Genomic DNA, 16,710 nt, shown 5'->3' with positions numbered 1-16,710 from the left:
TTATTTGATAGTTCACCAAAACCCTAAAAAAAATCTAACCGTCTTTATTTATCCTGTGGGTTTTCTGTAGTCTCATAAATTGTTTTCTATTTGGTATTCACACTACCAGAGAACCAGAAATACCTAAGAAAAGAGGTTAAGTCGAAGACAAAACAAAACAAAAAACACCTCCAAATAAGATTTTGACCTATTATTTCTAGTTTGGCAACCCCTTCTGTATGCTGGCTCAACATCCTGTACATGCTTTAGCATACATTTTATACTTGAATGTAATTTCTTGTTTACTGCCTGTCTCCCCCATTTTCATTCAAATATACTCCGCCCCTGAGCTATACAGTAAGTACATGAAGTGTTTACTGAGTGAATACATGCTGTGAAAAGCACCTCCGTTCACCTAGTTGTCCAAACCAGGAACAAAGTGCACACACATCTTTGACTCATTCCCTCAGGCCAATCCAGTTCCAATTCCTACTACCAATTCTACTTCTTAAATATGTCTTGAGTACGTCTACTATTTTCTAACTCCACTGCCACTGAGCTAGTTTATCTCTTAGCTACTCAACTTCCTAAACTAGTCTGCCTGCCTCCAGTCTTGTCCTGAAATGCACTGAAAAGATGCATTCTCCACACTAAAGCCAGTGATTTTTTCTTAAAGAGAAAATTTGATTGTCCCATTTAACCTGATTAAAATCCTTCAACATTTCTGTTCAAGTCTTTGCATATGCTATTCCCTCTCTCTGAAATAGTTTCCCATACTCTTCCCTCCCTCACAACCTGGGATAACTGTTGTTACTCATCATTCAGCATCTCAAACATCAACTCTCTCCTTCTCTCTCCCCAAATCTAAGTGAAATGTGCTTCATGAACTTCCATAGCACTCTGTACTACCACCATTACATACCATTACCTGTAACTGACAGAAATGTGTACTTGCCTGTACAGTTATTTATATATCCTAGTACACTGCAAGCTGTGTTAGGGCAGGAATGTCTGGCTGTCTTCTCTGCCATCATAACTACAGTGACAAATACCAAGCCTAGGATGGGTTTGGGGGATGGGCAAATTAATACAGCCTCTGCCAGTGCCTCAATTTTTTGTAGTGAACACACATCAACACACATCACACATTAGTTGATAGACTAATTTGTGTTGTTTCCATTTTTTGGTCTATTATTAATAATGCTTCTATAAACATTAATGTACGCATTTTTGTGTAGATGTTTTCAATTCTCATGAACATATTCTCTACTCACCTAGAAGTAGAATTGCTGGGTTATATGCTTTGAAAGTGGTTGTACCATTTTACATTACCACCAGCAGTGTACAAGGGTCCTAATTTCGCCAAACCATAATCAATACTTACTATCTGTTGCTTTTATTATAGTCATTCTAGTGCATGTAGAAAAGTACCTCATTACGATTTTGATTTGCACTTCCCTGATGGCTAAGTAATTTCATTTTACTGTAAACTCCATGAGGGGAATGTTGATATCTGTTTTGCTTTGAAATATATCCCCCAATACTTAATAGTGTATAGCACAGAGTAAGCCTTTAACTCTGTTATATGAATATATAAAAGCTAGTATGAATCTAGGAGTATTTTTTTCAGGTGTAATGGAAGTTATTGACTGTACGTGGGAAGTGAAGGAGAAAACAGAAGATTACCCTGAAATTTTAGTTTGATAAATGGAAGAGTGATGATAGCAAAAATAAGATGTGGATTATATAAAAAGAAGAGATCACATAGAAAGAAAACAGTTGAAACTGTAAGAATGAATGATACTGAAAAGAAAAAAATAGAGACATACAACAACACTGAAACATTCTTCTTCAAGAAAGAAAAGAAATAGATCAAAAAGGGAAACTGAACAGAGAAATTCAGAGGCTAAAGAAAGAGGGAGCAGGGCTCAAAATATCTGTGAAGTTACCTATAACTTAAACGTAAGTTTCTCAGGGACGTCTTTTCTGACATTCTAAGTTATCTCCACCTAATACAAACTTTCATCCCACCCAAACCTCTATTCTGACATTTACTAAAATTGTAATTACTTGTTCATACTGCCACTTACACTAAATTGTACACCACATGCAGGCAGGGACCATTGCTTTGAGAGATTGGCACAGGGCCAGGCATACTGTAAATAATGATTCATAGATTTGTTGCATGAATGAGTTAATCACTAACTTAAATGAATAGCACCATATTATCTAGAAAATACTGTTTAATATATTAAAAAACTGCGAATTGTATTAAATACACACACAGTGACACAGTAATAAAACAGACTGCCCTATGAGAAACTTAGAGAAGGAAGATGACATCACATTATGACTATAACAAATGTGTCTTCAGGACTACTTTCAAGGTTAATCTTCTATACTAGATATACTACGTAGGGACTACTGAAAATGTATTTTGCATAAATAAGCATTAAAACAGCATGGTACTTTGAGCAAAACATATAAAATTGCAGGTGAAATTTCTAAGAAACAATCCTAGCAATACAATGTCACAAGTGAGCAAAGATGTACATAGTATAATATTCACCATATAAAAAGAATTTGAAAATATACTAAATATTCATCACCGGACAACTAGGAAAATAAATTTTCCTAGTAGAAATCAAACAGTAGAATCAATATTAATCAACACAGAAATGTTTCTAAAAATTTGTAATTTAAAAAACAGGTTATAAACCAGAAAATTAAGAATAATTATAGAAAATTATGTATTAGAGGTAGATAAACGGAGTTTACCAAAGTTTTAAACGGGGCTACCTCCAGGCCTGAAAATTTGAATAGCATTTAATTTCTTGTCTTACATTTTTCTTTGACGTTTTAATTACTTAAATAATTGTTTTTCTTAAATTTTTATTTGAGATAAAATACATATAGAACAGTAATAAACTTGAAAGTCAGCCATGTTTAAAAATAAAATGAAGACAGGGAAGACAAAAAGCAAGAGTAAAAGGCATTGAAGGCTTAATGATTACTTACGGCATTTTCATGTACAACATAAGAAATAAAAACGCTGAGAAGAAGTTTAAAGACATTTTGCTATAAAGATGATGGTTGGACGAGTTAAACAGCAATAGACTTTTTGAAAGGGAAAAACCTTGAACATGAGGCGAAGTTTTTATGCAGATTGTTCCATGTACTTGGAAAGGATATAGAAAATTGCTGAACATGTCGTCTGTTCTAATCTTTTTAAGAAAAACTATGCTAATTAACATATTTTAGAGTAAACAATAGTTCTTGACAAAACAGTCTCATGATCTGGCAACAACAGCATCAAATTCTTTTGTGGAAATCACAAACATTCACAAAAAAATAAACAAAAAACAAATCAAGTTCAAATTACAAGCTATAACTTTGATTTGTTTCATGCAAAATCTAGAACACAAATGAGAGTACACTACGTTAATCATAAAGAAACTCTAAAGCATTATGAAGTCCAAACAAGAGTTAACTAAAATCCAAGATGGACTTTTTATGATCATGTTCCAATGAGGAGTAAGCTTTTTAGAAAATACCTAATCACTGATAGTATTTATTACCCACAATCTACCTACCCATTAAACTTGTCTCCAAATAACTATCATTTTCAAAATTTAAAAACTCTCTTGAAAGAAAAAAAACAAAAAAACTCAAAGGTGAGGATATTCAAAAGAATGTTCTCAAGCTCAAGTTCCAATAGAAGACTTCCAGAAATGTTCGAAGCAAAAGCATAAATATTGGAGTAAGTTTATAACCATCTAAAATAATTTTGAAGGCAAATAAAATGTACCGGGGGTGGGGTGGGTGTGTGTGTGCCAAAAAATGTATACACATGACTTGTATTCATCTTGTTATCAGTATATATTATTACAATTTTAACACAGTTTTTTCCTTTCTTAAAATGTGTATGCATTTTTTCGTCACCCTCTGTATATACTTTAGTATTTTTAATACAAAATAAAGGTAATTGGGGGTCTGGGAGTGTGTGTTTTAACAGTTAATCCAGGAAAATACACTTTCCCACATGGCTGACTTCTAAGAGGGTATCAATTAATATCTCATAAAATTTCTCCCTTGCACTATGCAAGGGAGAAAATATCATAACCTTATATTTTGCTTAGAGAACATATGTTAAATAACAAAAAATGTAATTTCAGCTCAAATATGGGTCAGTAATCAAGTTAAAATAATGTTTTTTATTCACTGAGGCTCTCCCTGCAGAATATCACACTCAATGTACATAATGTATTTAAATAGATTACTAAAAAGGTGACAGCTGAGGAATGCCTCATTTCTTTCTATGGTTTCTACTGAATGTCATTTCAGAAATGCCTATATAACACATGACAATGTGGAATGTCTCCACCCATGAAAGAACATTCAAGTTGAGCAGGCACACTTAGGGCAGTAACACAGAGCTCAAGTTTGTCTTTTTATGGTTAGCCAGCACAATAATGAAAAGATAAACAACCAAAATACTAATAAGGTCAGAAAATACTGACATACAGGGATCCACAGTGAAAATATTATTTAGAAAAAAAGTGATTAAAATTGTTGGAAAACATGAATTAGTTTCTAATGCCAGTATACTAGGGATTCCTTTTCTAAACAAACATCCAATAATTTGTTTAAAGAAATTCATTTTTAAAAAGTTAACATAAACTGAGCATAATTCTACTTGTATTGATAATCAGGAATATATTTCATTTCAAAAATAAATCTAAGATCCTGCCAAACTTTGATGCAATAATGGGTGCCTTTACATTATAAGTATTATAAAAACTATTGGTATAAGCTTTTTTATTAGAACAGTTTTAATGTTTGTTAGCTCTGTTATATTTACCCACACAAACTGTGATAATTCTGTTTTCTAAGAACGCTGCCCTTCACAAGATTAGTCTACATTGTGTTCATTTTTTAAATCAACACACATTTACTGTACACCTGCTTTAAAAAAATGCAGATACCAAAGGGGATTTAAAGAAAAATGAATCAAAGTCCCTATTGAAGGAATTCACTATTTTGTCTGGAGATAAGATATACGAACAATAGCAGGTAGTGTATAAGTGCCAAACTTGGGGTTTAAACAGTAAGTTAGAGAATCAGTGTGCCCCAGTGCTCAAGCAAGCCCACACTTCGTGCTCTGAGCTGTTCCTTAATGTAAATAAGCTGGCAAATACATTCCAGAGGAAGATTACATGTGCAAAGGCTTATAGAAGTATAAATATGAAACCAGTGGTACCTAAAGAAAGGTTTCACCAATCTTCTGAATCTCTTCAGGTAAATTCCTTTTTGCTCCTTACTGAGTAATCAGGAGCTGGGCATTTGCACCCTGATAATCTAGCCTGCCACACCACCTGCACTCTCATAGCTTACCCAAAAGGAGGACATAGTTATGAAATCTGTTCACCCCCAATTACTATTTGCATAAAAGAGCACCAAAAATATCTGTTGTCAATACAGCAATATAGACTGATATGAGTCCCCACTGTCCTTTATTCAGACATATCCATATCCTGTATCCTTAAAATATTATTTTTCTTTATGAAATGATAGAGGGTGATCAGCTTGTTTGTTTTTAATGCCCTAAACATGGTAAAATAAAAATTAGGCTATCCTCTTTTAGTCATCAAAATTTTTTTAAATATGTTGTTGGTCCATGAAATGTAAAATTCTGGGAATCGATGATTTGATGGGCAACAAGCAAATCACATTTCAAATGGTGCTCTCACTTATTACTAATGAGGGAAAAAAATTATATTGCTTTTTCCAAGTTAAGACCTGAAACATAATTTGGCTAAATTTTGCAAAATGATTTAAGGAATGGAATATTCTTATAACTTGGCTATTCCTACTAAAAAAAAGGCTTCCTATTAAAATCAAACATGACTAACATTAAAAAGTTTGTTTTACTAATTCAGGAGTTAATTCAAGTATCTTTATTAGCATTTCATGTAATGTCTCAAGTCCTATTTATAAATACCAATAATCACTGCACAGAAAGTAAATTGCAGGAGAGTCAGCTACATGGTAGTAATAAATTGGAGGTTGTTTTTCTTTCTTCCTATCTTTCTTTTACTATCACTGATAGGAGTGTACTAAAATGTATCTCTTTTCATTAAATGAGGTAAGAATGTGTATGTATAAAATGTTTACTACAAATGAGTATATATAAATGCCTAAAACAATATAAATTGTTATTAGGATAAAGGTAAATTAAGACGTTTAAAGATTAAACTATGTCCCCAAAAAGGAAGAGTTTCTGTTGCTGTTGTAACTTCCTTTGCAATTTCCCAAAGCACATGATCAAATATTTTGCATATAATGGTTAGTAAAACACAATGTTGGCAGTTATTAAAATTTAGGACAGATTCTGAGATTAATTTAGATATAGTACGACTGCTTTTCAATTACCATAGAAAGTTCTTAAAGGTGTTGGCTATGTAAAACAAAAGTACCATAGATGAAGGAAAAATTACATATATGTGTTTCATTTGATTTTCTGCTGACTAACGGGAAACCTCCAACTACTAATCAACAACCATAATGACTAGAAGATTTAAGAATACATACTTCATCAGTTAAAAGAAGACTGCCAGCATAGTGTTAAGTCTGGGCTTTGGAACCAGAGCAACCTAAGTTAGAGCCCAGCTCTGACGTTTATTATCTTAGTAACCTTGATCAAGAGAAACCGGGCATTGTGAGAATTAAATGAGATACTGATTGCAAAGGCACCTCCTGTAGTGTTTCACATGTAACAAATCCGCAGCAAATGTTCACCAGCCAATTCCACTCCTCAATAAAAGCCTGTGATAAGTCGTGGTTACTACATATTTAACCCCAACTTAAATAAACACAAAATGACTGTTAGAGGTCTTCAACCTTTCAAAGATGTATGCGTATACCAAAAGGCCAAAACTCCATCCTTTCAACATGATTATGGAACCTCACAAACTTTCAAAAGAAAAGTGGGATAAAAATGGCAATTTTTTGCAGGCAGAGGTGCAATGAAAATAGCAATTTGGGAAGTGTCAAGAAGTAATATGTTACAGCAGTAACAGAACAATATTTTTTTATATACCTGCCCCAAAAGGTTCCTAAATAGTTATATATTAAAAATTATGACTAGATTTTCTTAAAGCACAACTACTTATTCTTATTTGAAGAGTATTTGTAAATATGGTAACAAATGGATGATGAAAAAAAAATGTCCTCTATTCCATCTAGTGCTTCTACCTGGCTACACTAGAAAATGCTCAGTCACAGCGTGCAATCACACTGTAGCTGAGGCACATGAAAGATGGTCTTGGTTGTGACACTTCAAAGTCAGACCACAAAACTGTTGCCAGGAAGCACAAAGGCAGCAGTGCAGAGAAGGCATTATAACGGCAGCAGTGTGGGCTCTGATACCCTACCAGCACACCCCATATATGGCGAGGGTTGTCCATTTACTTGCAGGAAATGAGGAGCCAGTACAGGGTTCGAAGTTGTGTTTGTTTGCTTAGGTGGGGGGCTTTAAAACATGAATTTAGAATGATTTCAACAAAAAATTTTAAGAGCCATCAGCATAAAGTATAATCATTTTTTAACAAGAAAATTATGGAGAGAAAATAATTTAAACTGCATTCTTTCAAACACAGATTTTAATATTATTTAATATTCTTCCAAGATCTTAACATCCCCCACCAAAAAAAGGGAAAACAATTATAAACTTTATATTTAGCTATAAATAGATGTCTCCTATATACCAGTTACACTTTTGTTTAACAAGAGTCTCAGTGTCAGCTGCTTCCAGTCTCTTTTCCTTCTGGTTGGAAAACACTTTTAAGTAGCCCTATTAGAATACTTTTAAAAAAGAGTTACATTTCAGATTACAATTCAGTGAAAACGGATTGGTTGAGAAGATTAAGCACTTAAGAAAAGACTGCACAAAAGTATTCCTTTTACTGACAAGGGGGGAGTTACATATTTTTACAAAGAAGCTTCAAATGGCTCCCTTAGAAATTGATAAAACTTGTATTTTAAGGGCAAAAGGATTTAATACAAAATTATCTGCAAGTCTGTCTGTGTTCAAAAGTAAAAGGAAGACTTTAGTGTTTTAAAATTATAATCGCACAGAACACGGATCTTATTTTGTATTCCTCTATAGGACATAGTTCAGACCCTTATAAAGAAGGCAGCAAATTAATGACTCAACTAAATATTTTTCTATCACTTAACCAAGACTTAAACTGGTTTAGGATTTTTTAATAGGAAGGAGGTTAATATTAAGATTTTTTAAAAATCACAAGATACTGAAAAAAAAATATACAGAAGATCCACAACAAAGTTTTTCATTTCTTTATAAATATAAAAGTTCTACTATGTGTGAGAACAATAAGTATCTGGATGTGAAGGTTTTAAAGATTCATCTCCCAACATACAAATAACAAAAAACTTCACATCTATGATACAAGCAAAAGATACAATTCAATAAATCTCTAGTGAGCACCTACTATGCTCTGGAAATACAAAAATGTGGAAGTCTGGGTCCTTAGAATCACCCAGACAAGACAAACTTACAAACACTATTCAGTAGGAAGTCTCTTAATAGCAGCAGAGAGGCCAAGTGTAAGTTACAGCGAGCACCCCGGAGGACAGTGTCTCTCCAGAACCATAGTATTACACTAACTCATAAGACAGAAAGATCTCTTCTGGCTGGCAACTGGGTTGAACCCTGAAGAACTAGGATTTTGACTGGCAAAGGAGAGGGAGGATACTCTAGCGATGGAAAAAGCATGTTGAAAGGCATGGAAATAAAAAAGCAAAGCGTAAAGGACATAACACAATGGAGATGCACCAGGTATAAGCTAAATGGTGAAACACTTTAAATGTGAATTTAAGGAGAGGAGTGACACAAAATGACATTGTTAAAAGATTAATCTGATAGCAATATGAATGCTGGATTGGACCAAGGAGAGGAGAGGTGGGGAAAGCAATTAGCTATTACTATACTCCAGGGATAAAAATAATAAAGTTATGAACTAAGTTGATAGTGAGAGTGACAAGGAAAAGAATTGATGCAAAGGCAATTTTGACGAAGACTGACTGAATATATGCAAACAAGGGGATGAGAAAACAATTAAAATGTTTAAAGCTTGATCTAGAAATTAATGACATCATTAACAGAAACAGGCATCAATGAGAAGAGTAGGCTTGGTGAAGAATGATAAGTTTCATTTCCAGGTTGAAGTGATAAAAGTAGATTATACAACTTAATTACAATTATGAAAATACATGTCTGAATAAGGTCCTTTGACGAAATCACAACGGTAAATAAATGTAAATGCAACACAGTAGTTGCTAATTCTATGGCAATGGGGGTGACTTCTATTTACTATATTACAACTAAAAGATATATTTCAAAATATAAAATCACAATATATGAATAAATATTTCATTTTAAATCAATACTTCATCATCAATAGAAAAATGGAAATGAGGGATTGGAGCTCCGCAGAAATGCGAGAACTGGAAATTGACTTGGAAGTCACTGGCACAGAGGAAGCAGATTAAGATTTTAAGGTAAAATCGAAAGGCCAAACTAAAAACTATTGGAGATCTCAGTCCTGCATTTTATGCACATCAGTATTACTAAGAATCAGCAATAAAGTACTATATAGAAAGCTCTATTACTACTCTCCTAAAATCTTTATAAACTGAAATACAGATCACACAGTATAAAACGCTACCAGATAGCTCTATAATATCAGAGTTGATTATCACCCAATGTAAAACTGAAAATCTACTGTAGACCTCAGTTCTAAAAAAATCAGATATTTATATCGTAATATCCCTACATTTTCCAGCTATGGGAGTGTGTGTGTGTGTGTGTGTGTGTGTGTGTGTGTGTGTGTGTGTGGAAGCTATTCTAGAGGACAGGCTAGGAAAGTTGACAAGAAACACTGCTTTTTATCCTATATGGGAGACATAACTGGGGGTGCCAGAAATATGTATACACATGACTTGCATTCATCTTTTGTTATCGGTATATATATTATTACAATTTTAATACAGTTTTTTCCTTTCTTAAAATGTGTACATTTTTTGGCACCCTCTGTATTTCTATACAAAAAGAAGAACTGCAAACTGATTATCTTTTGACTTCTAGTGACAGCACATTTAACCAATTAAGAAATAAACTTGTAAACATAAGATACTTATATTAAAACTGGGAGTAAAATATTAGACTCACATTTGTGTATTGTGAAGCCTCTAAGAAACTTTTCTCCTGACAGTGAAATTTAGAATACTTGATCAAAACCAAAAAAAAAAAGGAAATGAATATTCCAAAAGACTAACCAATAATTAACCTAAGAAAAACATTTTAGGTATCCTATGATCTTTCTAGAGGTTAAATAAAAAAACAAAACAAAACATCTATTTAAGGACTATAAAACAAATCAGGGGTCAACTTTACATTTTTATAATTTAAGTATTTAAAACAAGTAGCATTCAAGAGATTCCTTAAAAGCCTAACATTTTCTTGCAATTCTTTTTAAAAGAGTTTTATTTATCACCTTTCACTATCTGTTGTCCTGAATTTGCTTCAGGCAAACTCCTTGTGCTCGCAATCACTATGGGGGAAAAAGTACAAGTATTTAATAAAAGAAATGAGAGTGGAGAAAACACAATAAAAAATTTAATGCTTAATATTTTAAAGACTTTGACTTCACTGATTTAAGGAACTGGCAAACAAATTACAAAAAGATATTATGCATCAACGTGGAAACTTATGCTTAAGCCCTTGTCAGTTAAAACAAAATACCGAATAAAGACTACACACCTATATAATGCAAAACTAACCACTGAATTCAGTTAATGAGGAAAACACTGATAAGTCTGATAATTCTTGCAACATGTCCAAATTGAGAGGGAGGAAAGAAAAAACCTTTAAGAAGACTGTTATATGTATTTTCTCTTCCTACCTAAAACAATAATATTAAGTGTTAGGAATTTTCCTCTTCCTCCAAGCCAATACAATTGGGTTCCTCCACAGCAGTAATAAGTTTAAATTTCTATCTGACAATTTTAATAAAACATATTGATGTAAACCATTATCCAATTGTATCCTGACCTCAAGCGTATAACTGTCTTTCAAAATCAATTCCATACCAACATGTGTAAATCACACCTGAAAGAAATTTGAAAAGATTCATCTCATATAATTACATTATCATTTTTAATCCAAAACTTACTTTCATTCTCAACACCATGTTTTTAGAATCTAGAGATATGTTATGCCTTAAAATAAACCTCAGCCAAATAAAAAGCTTGATACACATTACAGACTCTACATTAATGGAACAGATAAAGATATAAAGACCATGCTATATTTTTACTAGGCGCCACATTCTGAATTCCAGATTTGTCCTGCAATTTGTCTGTCATTTCAGTTCATCCAGTCAACTTTGTAAACAAAGGCTATAAGCCAAGTTTGATATGAGAATTCAATTAACCAAAACTTAAAGTGATCTTCATTCCCTAAACAGGAAGCAGTAAAAAGAAAAATGCCACTACACACCTCTCTTTTAAAAAGTCAGCAAGGTGATGTGTATAAAATACAGTCTTAAGTTTCAACCTCCCAGACAAGTTTTTAATATTAATCAAAATAAAGCTGCAATCTTCCACATATAACGAAGGCAACTTTGAGATAGTGTACAAGTCTTTTCATTGTAAGGGGAAGCTTTGCTGTAAAGTTGTTTTCTAGTAAATTCCAAGTGCCCACTAAGAAAATGGAAAGTCTATGTCTTGTCACCTATTACCATCACTTAAAAATTACTTTTTATGCAGAATTCTACGCGGTTGTGTTGCTTTTGGCCTGTTAAAGGCAAAGGAACATTATCTCTGGATTGCCAATAGTTTCTCCTTATTTGGCTAACATTGAGAGATCCCAATCGGACTACTATAAAACTTTAACATGCACAAAGCATCCATTTTGAGAAAAGTTTGTGACCAGCTTTCTTTTTTCCCACCCCCAAAAGAAAAATCAGAGCCTGGTAACCGTCTTTGAAAAGACTGCCCCGTGTTTATTCTTCTCTTTCGAACCCCAGTGCACACCCAGGACCTGGGGCTCAAGGATCTCTGACACTGCGGCAAACTCTTCCCCTAGTTGAAGAGACTCTTCACTACGTTCCGCTCCCGCGGTGGGCAAGCCCTTGTGAACGTTTCCTTACCCCATCCCCTCCCTTTCGGCCGGTGCAGATCAGCTAATTACACCCCATTTTACCCTCCCCAGTGACCAAGAGTAATAAAGAAGAAAACAGGAAATCGTTCGCTCAGGGCACTCGGCTTAGGGCTCTTGATTACTATCATCATCACCATCATCATCATCACCAACATTGTCATTTGTAATCAAGTCCTAAAGACCACAACAAATCCAATGCCCACATATAAGCCAAAGACGTCCATCTGCCCAAGCGTCCCTAATGCTCCTTGTTGGTCGTTTTCTTCAGCATCCCCCGTCCTCCAAATATATCACTGACATGGGGGCCCAGGCACAATCACCCCACAACCCTCCCGGTCTCGACCTCAAATCCCAGACGCATGTCCACATATGGCCCTGGAGCCCCAAGCCGACCACAGTCCCTTTTCCCCTCTGCCCCGGAAATCACCCGGTTCCCAACTCCACCACCAAATGGTCTGAAGGGGGCCTCGAGCCCCAGCGCTCTTCCTCCACCAGTTTTCTCCCTCCTTCCCTCCCTCCAACGCGAGAAGCCGCCCCCTCACCCCGCAGCAGGGAGTCTGCTGCCGCCCCCAGCCTCAGGAAGCCCAGAGCAGAGGGGAGGCCCGGCGCGAGGCCGATGAGAACCCGCACGGTCAGAGAGCAGGCGGCGGGGCGCACAGACCTGGTGCAAGGCAGTGAGTCCGTCCACATTGGCGTAATTGATGTCGGCGCCGCGATGCAGCAGCTTGAGGACCTCGTCCGTGTCGCCGCTGGAACAAGCAGCCAGGAAGACGGCGCCATCGTCGAACTTCACCTTGGTCTTCTGGCGCTTCACCACAGGAGGCTCGAGGTCCGTCTCGGAGCCGATCCAGCGCTTCAGCTGCTCGTTCCGCTTCTGCTTCGCGTCCGCCATCTTCATCCCCTCTCCTGCCGCCGGGTCTTCTTATCACGAGGGGGGGAAGGGGAGGCGGAGAGGGAAGAGAGGGGAGGCAGGGGGTGTGTGACTGTTTCTATGAGTGCGGGCCAGAGGAGGGCTGGGAACCGGGAGGAGACGCTTGAGACTTCCAGTATCCCACAGAGCACTGGGGCGGCGCGCCCGGCAGAGCGGACCTCCCTTTCTACCACCGAAGCCCTCCCGCCCCCAGCCGGCCACCCGTCACCCGCGGCCAATCTAACGTAACTTCGCGAGATCCGGACAGGGAGGCGCCCTTCGGCCAGTGCGCATGCGTCCTAGGCCTGCGCCCGGCCCAGGAAGAGCGCTCCCGCGAACTGTGGCGGGGGCGGACAGGCCACCGGAGGGAAGCGGGTGTGGTCCAGTCCGCCCGGGCTGCGGGGCCTGGGACCAACCTGTATGGGCGGAGACAGGGAAGGGAGGTTGTCCTGCCCCGCCGAGGGTTCCTGAGGTTCCGGAGGCCAACAGTCGGGCTGTACGGCGGCTCTCTCCGGGGCAGTCCTGACTGCGGGGTAGTCTCAGCTCTGCCGAGTCGTCTGCTCAGGGAGGATTTTCCTATTGGCTGCGTTATTTGAATAGAATGGAGGATAGGTTGTGAATTAGGCGTTTGTGATTTCTCTAAGGAACTCGGACGAACGCTCTTTTAAAAATGGGGTTTGTGTACCCGAAGGGCTTTGGTGCTAGCCAGATCTGGGCCGAAGTGGCCGCCTGGTGACAAGGGTGACAAGGGTTGACCTGCGGTAATTGTGATTTCCTCCCAACCTCCACTGTAGAAACGTCTTTCCTCTTACGCTTTTTTTTTTTTTTTTTTGTGGTGGTGGTTGCTTTGTTTTGTTTTTTCTCTACGCGTGTTTTGGGTCCTCTTCCCTTTCCTTCTACACTTTAAGCCTGTCGGGTACTACCCATTAGCTTAGTTCAGTCTTGTGAGTGGTTCTGACCTTTTAAGGGATTTCTGGTTCCTGCTCCATCGCTTTCTAAGGATGAGTAAAGACCCAGCAGCTTCTAGAGTTCAAAAGGAATGTTAATATTACGCAATTAGTTCAACCGGTGTTGAATACATGCTATGAGCCAGTCATTGTTCTAGCTAGGCACTGTTGATAGAATGAGGACAATGACATAGTTAAACCACCTTTGAGGTCACGTGTTCAAAAAACGTTGTGATTTATAGTAATAAAAAAGGCTTTAATTTTGTCTTGATGACTCGACACTTCCCCCCCACACACACACGATTAGTAACATACTAAATGTCTTTTGAGTCATCTATTTGTATTCACCAACTGATATCCTAAACGTTCCACCATTTTCATCCACTACATTGCAGGCTATCATGTTAAGAAATAACATGACGGTAGACTAGGAAACCACTTGCTTGTAAGACTGAATTTTCTGAACTGCAATTACTAGGATAGTAATAGAACCCAAGTTAGGGTAAAAATATTTCCCCTGAAAATGTAGAAAGAGAAAGTGACATGCATAAAATGCACCAATGGTAATATCAGACCTTTGAATAATGATGGTGTTAGATGATGAAGAATTCTGTCAGCACTAAAATACGAAATTCCTATTCACTTAAAAAAAAACTCCAGAATACAGCTCTTAGCATAAACGATAGGACTTTGAGGATTGCCTCGTCAGCTCCTCCATTACCTAGAAAAACTGACAGCTCATCCTTACTCTTTCCCAAGAATGTTGTGGTTTATTTGGTAGTTCTTAAAAGGGACCTGGAATACAGATTGGTATGTCAAGTTTTCATTTGAGCAAGAGTTTGGTGGGAAGTGTGCTATTTCAGATTCAAGCACTTCAGGATGTAAAATTAATAAAAACAGTTTTTTAAAAAAACAAACAAGTATCAGTTCCCAAAGGCTACCAGTCAAAACGTTTATCAAGCAAAACAAAAACCCACCTGGGCCATTAATGTATGCAAGTTTCACGGAGTTTAGCTTTCCTTCCCCAGCTTTAAGGGTCTATGTTCATCTTATTGGAAGCACTCTTAAATGGCCAGCTGCTTGGATTTTTTAAGGGAGGATTGTAAAAAAAATATTATTAAATTAATGATACTAAAGACCTATGCCTAATTCCTGAGCAGGCAAAACTTTTTATTTAAAAAACAACACATTACCTTAATAGCCTAGTGAACTTAAAAATTGAAGCAGAAGAAAAAATTGAGAAATGCAAATATTTTCATTTCCTAATGGCCTCTAAGTAGATTGGGGTGTGAGGACACTTTTCAGCACCTTTCAGGCAAATTAATCCTTAAAATAGAAGTGCAAATTAAACTATTAATTTGCTAATTGTTTTTCTTTGTTGCAGCACATCGTTAATCATGTTGGGGTATTTACTTATTACAGACAGAAGGTTGTCAGAAGAGGATCTGCCCATATCTTTTTCAAAGCTTAATTACACTATGGATATCCCCTACTAACCATTAAGTTACTTGTTAATTATGATCAATTTGAAGACTTTTTAATTAAATCATAAATTTATTTTAAATGCTCACACCTACAAAGCTTAGATTTTTTTCTGTGCTCTCTGTCTGATCTACCATCACCTAAAGTGTCCATGATAATATGGCACTATACTTACAGTCAAGTTTATTATTAGCTAAACAACTAGAGAATATAATACAAAAGCTTGTGTGTGGATGGCCTTAGCTTAGTACCAACCTATGCAATGTGGAGATTGATTTATTTGTTTGTTTAGTATTGAACCTAAACTTGAAAATATCTGGTTTGATTATGTAGCAATATGTGACAGGATAAGAAAAGGAAAAATTTTAAGTCAACCCAAGTAAAAAAAAATAATTTCACAGTTAGTCTTTTTTCTAGTACAAGATTAGTTATTTGTCATTTGGTAAAAACCTTTTTTACATGTAAAAAGAAGTTAGTCTCTGTTACAAAGAAAATAGTTAAGAGCTCCTGGGATCTAAGTTGTTTCTTTGCTTGTTTGATTGATAGCTCATTGCTTTGCTGACCGTTACAATCTTTATAAAATAATAATGAAGGTGTATGTCATTAATACAAAATAATATACCAGATTTTTTTATAAACTAACTTTCTGTTCAGTGAATCTTTTTTTCCCCATTAACTTTTATTATACAGTTGGAAATGTATGTAGGTACAAAGTGTATATAAGATATTGATAAGTGCTTTTAAGTCATATATTTAAATTCTCCTCATCCCTAATTCAAACCTTCTAATTTACATTTAAGACTGGAGAATACAATAGTCAGCAAGGCATTGGTCTTATCTCCTGTACTCTACTACATCTGGGCTAGGCTCTCTTACATTGTATAATGATTCCTTTCCAATGTTTTTTAGGAACCTGAAGAAAAATTTGTAATCTGCTAGCATTCTAAGATACTCAGTCCCACTCAAGTTGTTGACTGGAACCAACACTGAACCACCCTAAAATTGCTTCAGACTCTACTTTTAGACCAATCCTGATTTCTGGATCATAGCATCTAACTCCTTGCTTTGCCCCTGGGTTACAAAGTCAGCCTCACTCCCCAGACCTAGTGGTTCCTTCCACAACTCTGAAATTCAGCTTGTTTTTGACT

The 16,710-nt window shown here is 36.4% G+C and overlaps 1 protein-coding gene across 5 annotated transcripts in view; it reads right to left on the bottom strand.

Annotated features, from left to right (window-relative positions):
- The window catches only part of PPP1R12A (protein phosphatase 1 regulatory subunit 12A), a 137,243-nt gene extending 123,561 nt beyond the window's left edge, over window positions 1–13,682 (bottom strand). For 2 of the 5 annotated variants that reach the window (XM_074325370.1, XM_074325372.1), the window contains exons 1-2: window positions 13,550–13,682; window positions 12,885–13,141 (exon numbers count right to left, since the gene is read on the bottom strand). In XM_074325370.1, the coding sequence (XP_074181471.1) occupies window positions 12,885–13,121 (237 nt within the window). In that variant the 5' untranslated portion in view covers window positions 13,122–13,141; window positions 13,550–13,682. Of the gene's footprint in view, window positions 1–12,884; window positions 13,389–13,549 lie in introns of those variants that run through there. The other 3 variants (XM_074325374.1, XM_019751271.2, XM_074325371.1) reach the window with 2 other exon arrangements.
- Window positions 13,683–16,710: the final 3,028 nt, after the last annotated feature.

Source organism: Rhinolophus sinicus, linkage group LG02 (assembly GCF_036562045.2).
Source record: "Rhinolophus sinicus isolate RSC01 linkage group LG02, ASM3656204v1, whole genome shotgun sequence".
NCBI lineage: Eukaryota > Metazoa > Chordata > Mammalia > Chiroptera > Rhinolophidae > Rhinolophus > Rhinolophus sinicus.
This window is presented reverse-complemented; position numbering and strand designations above follow the sequence as displayed.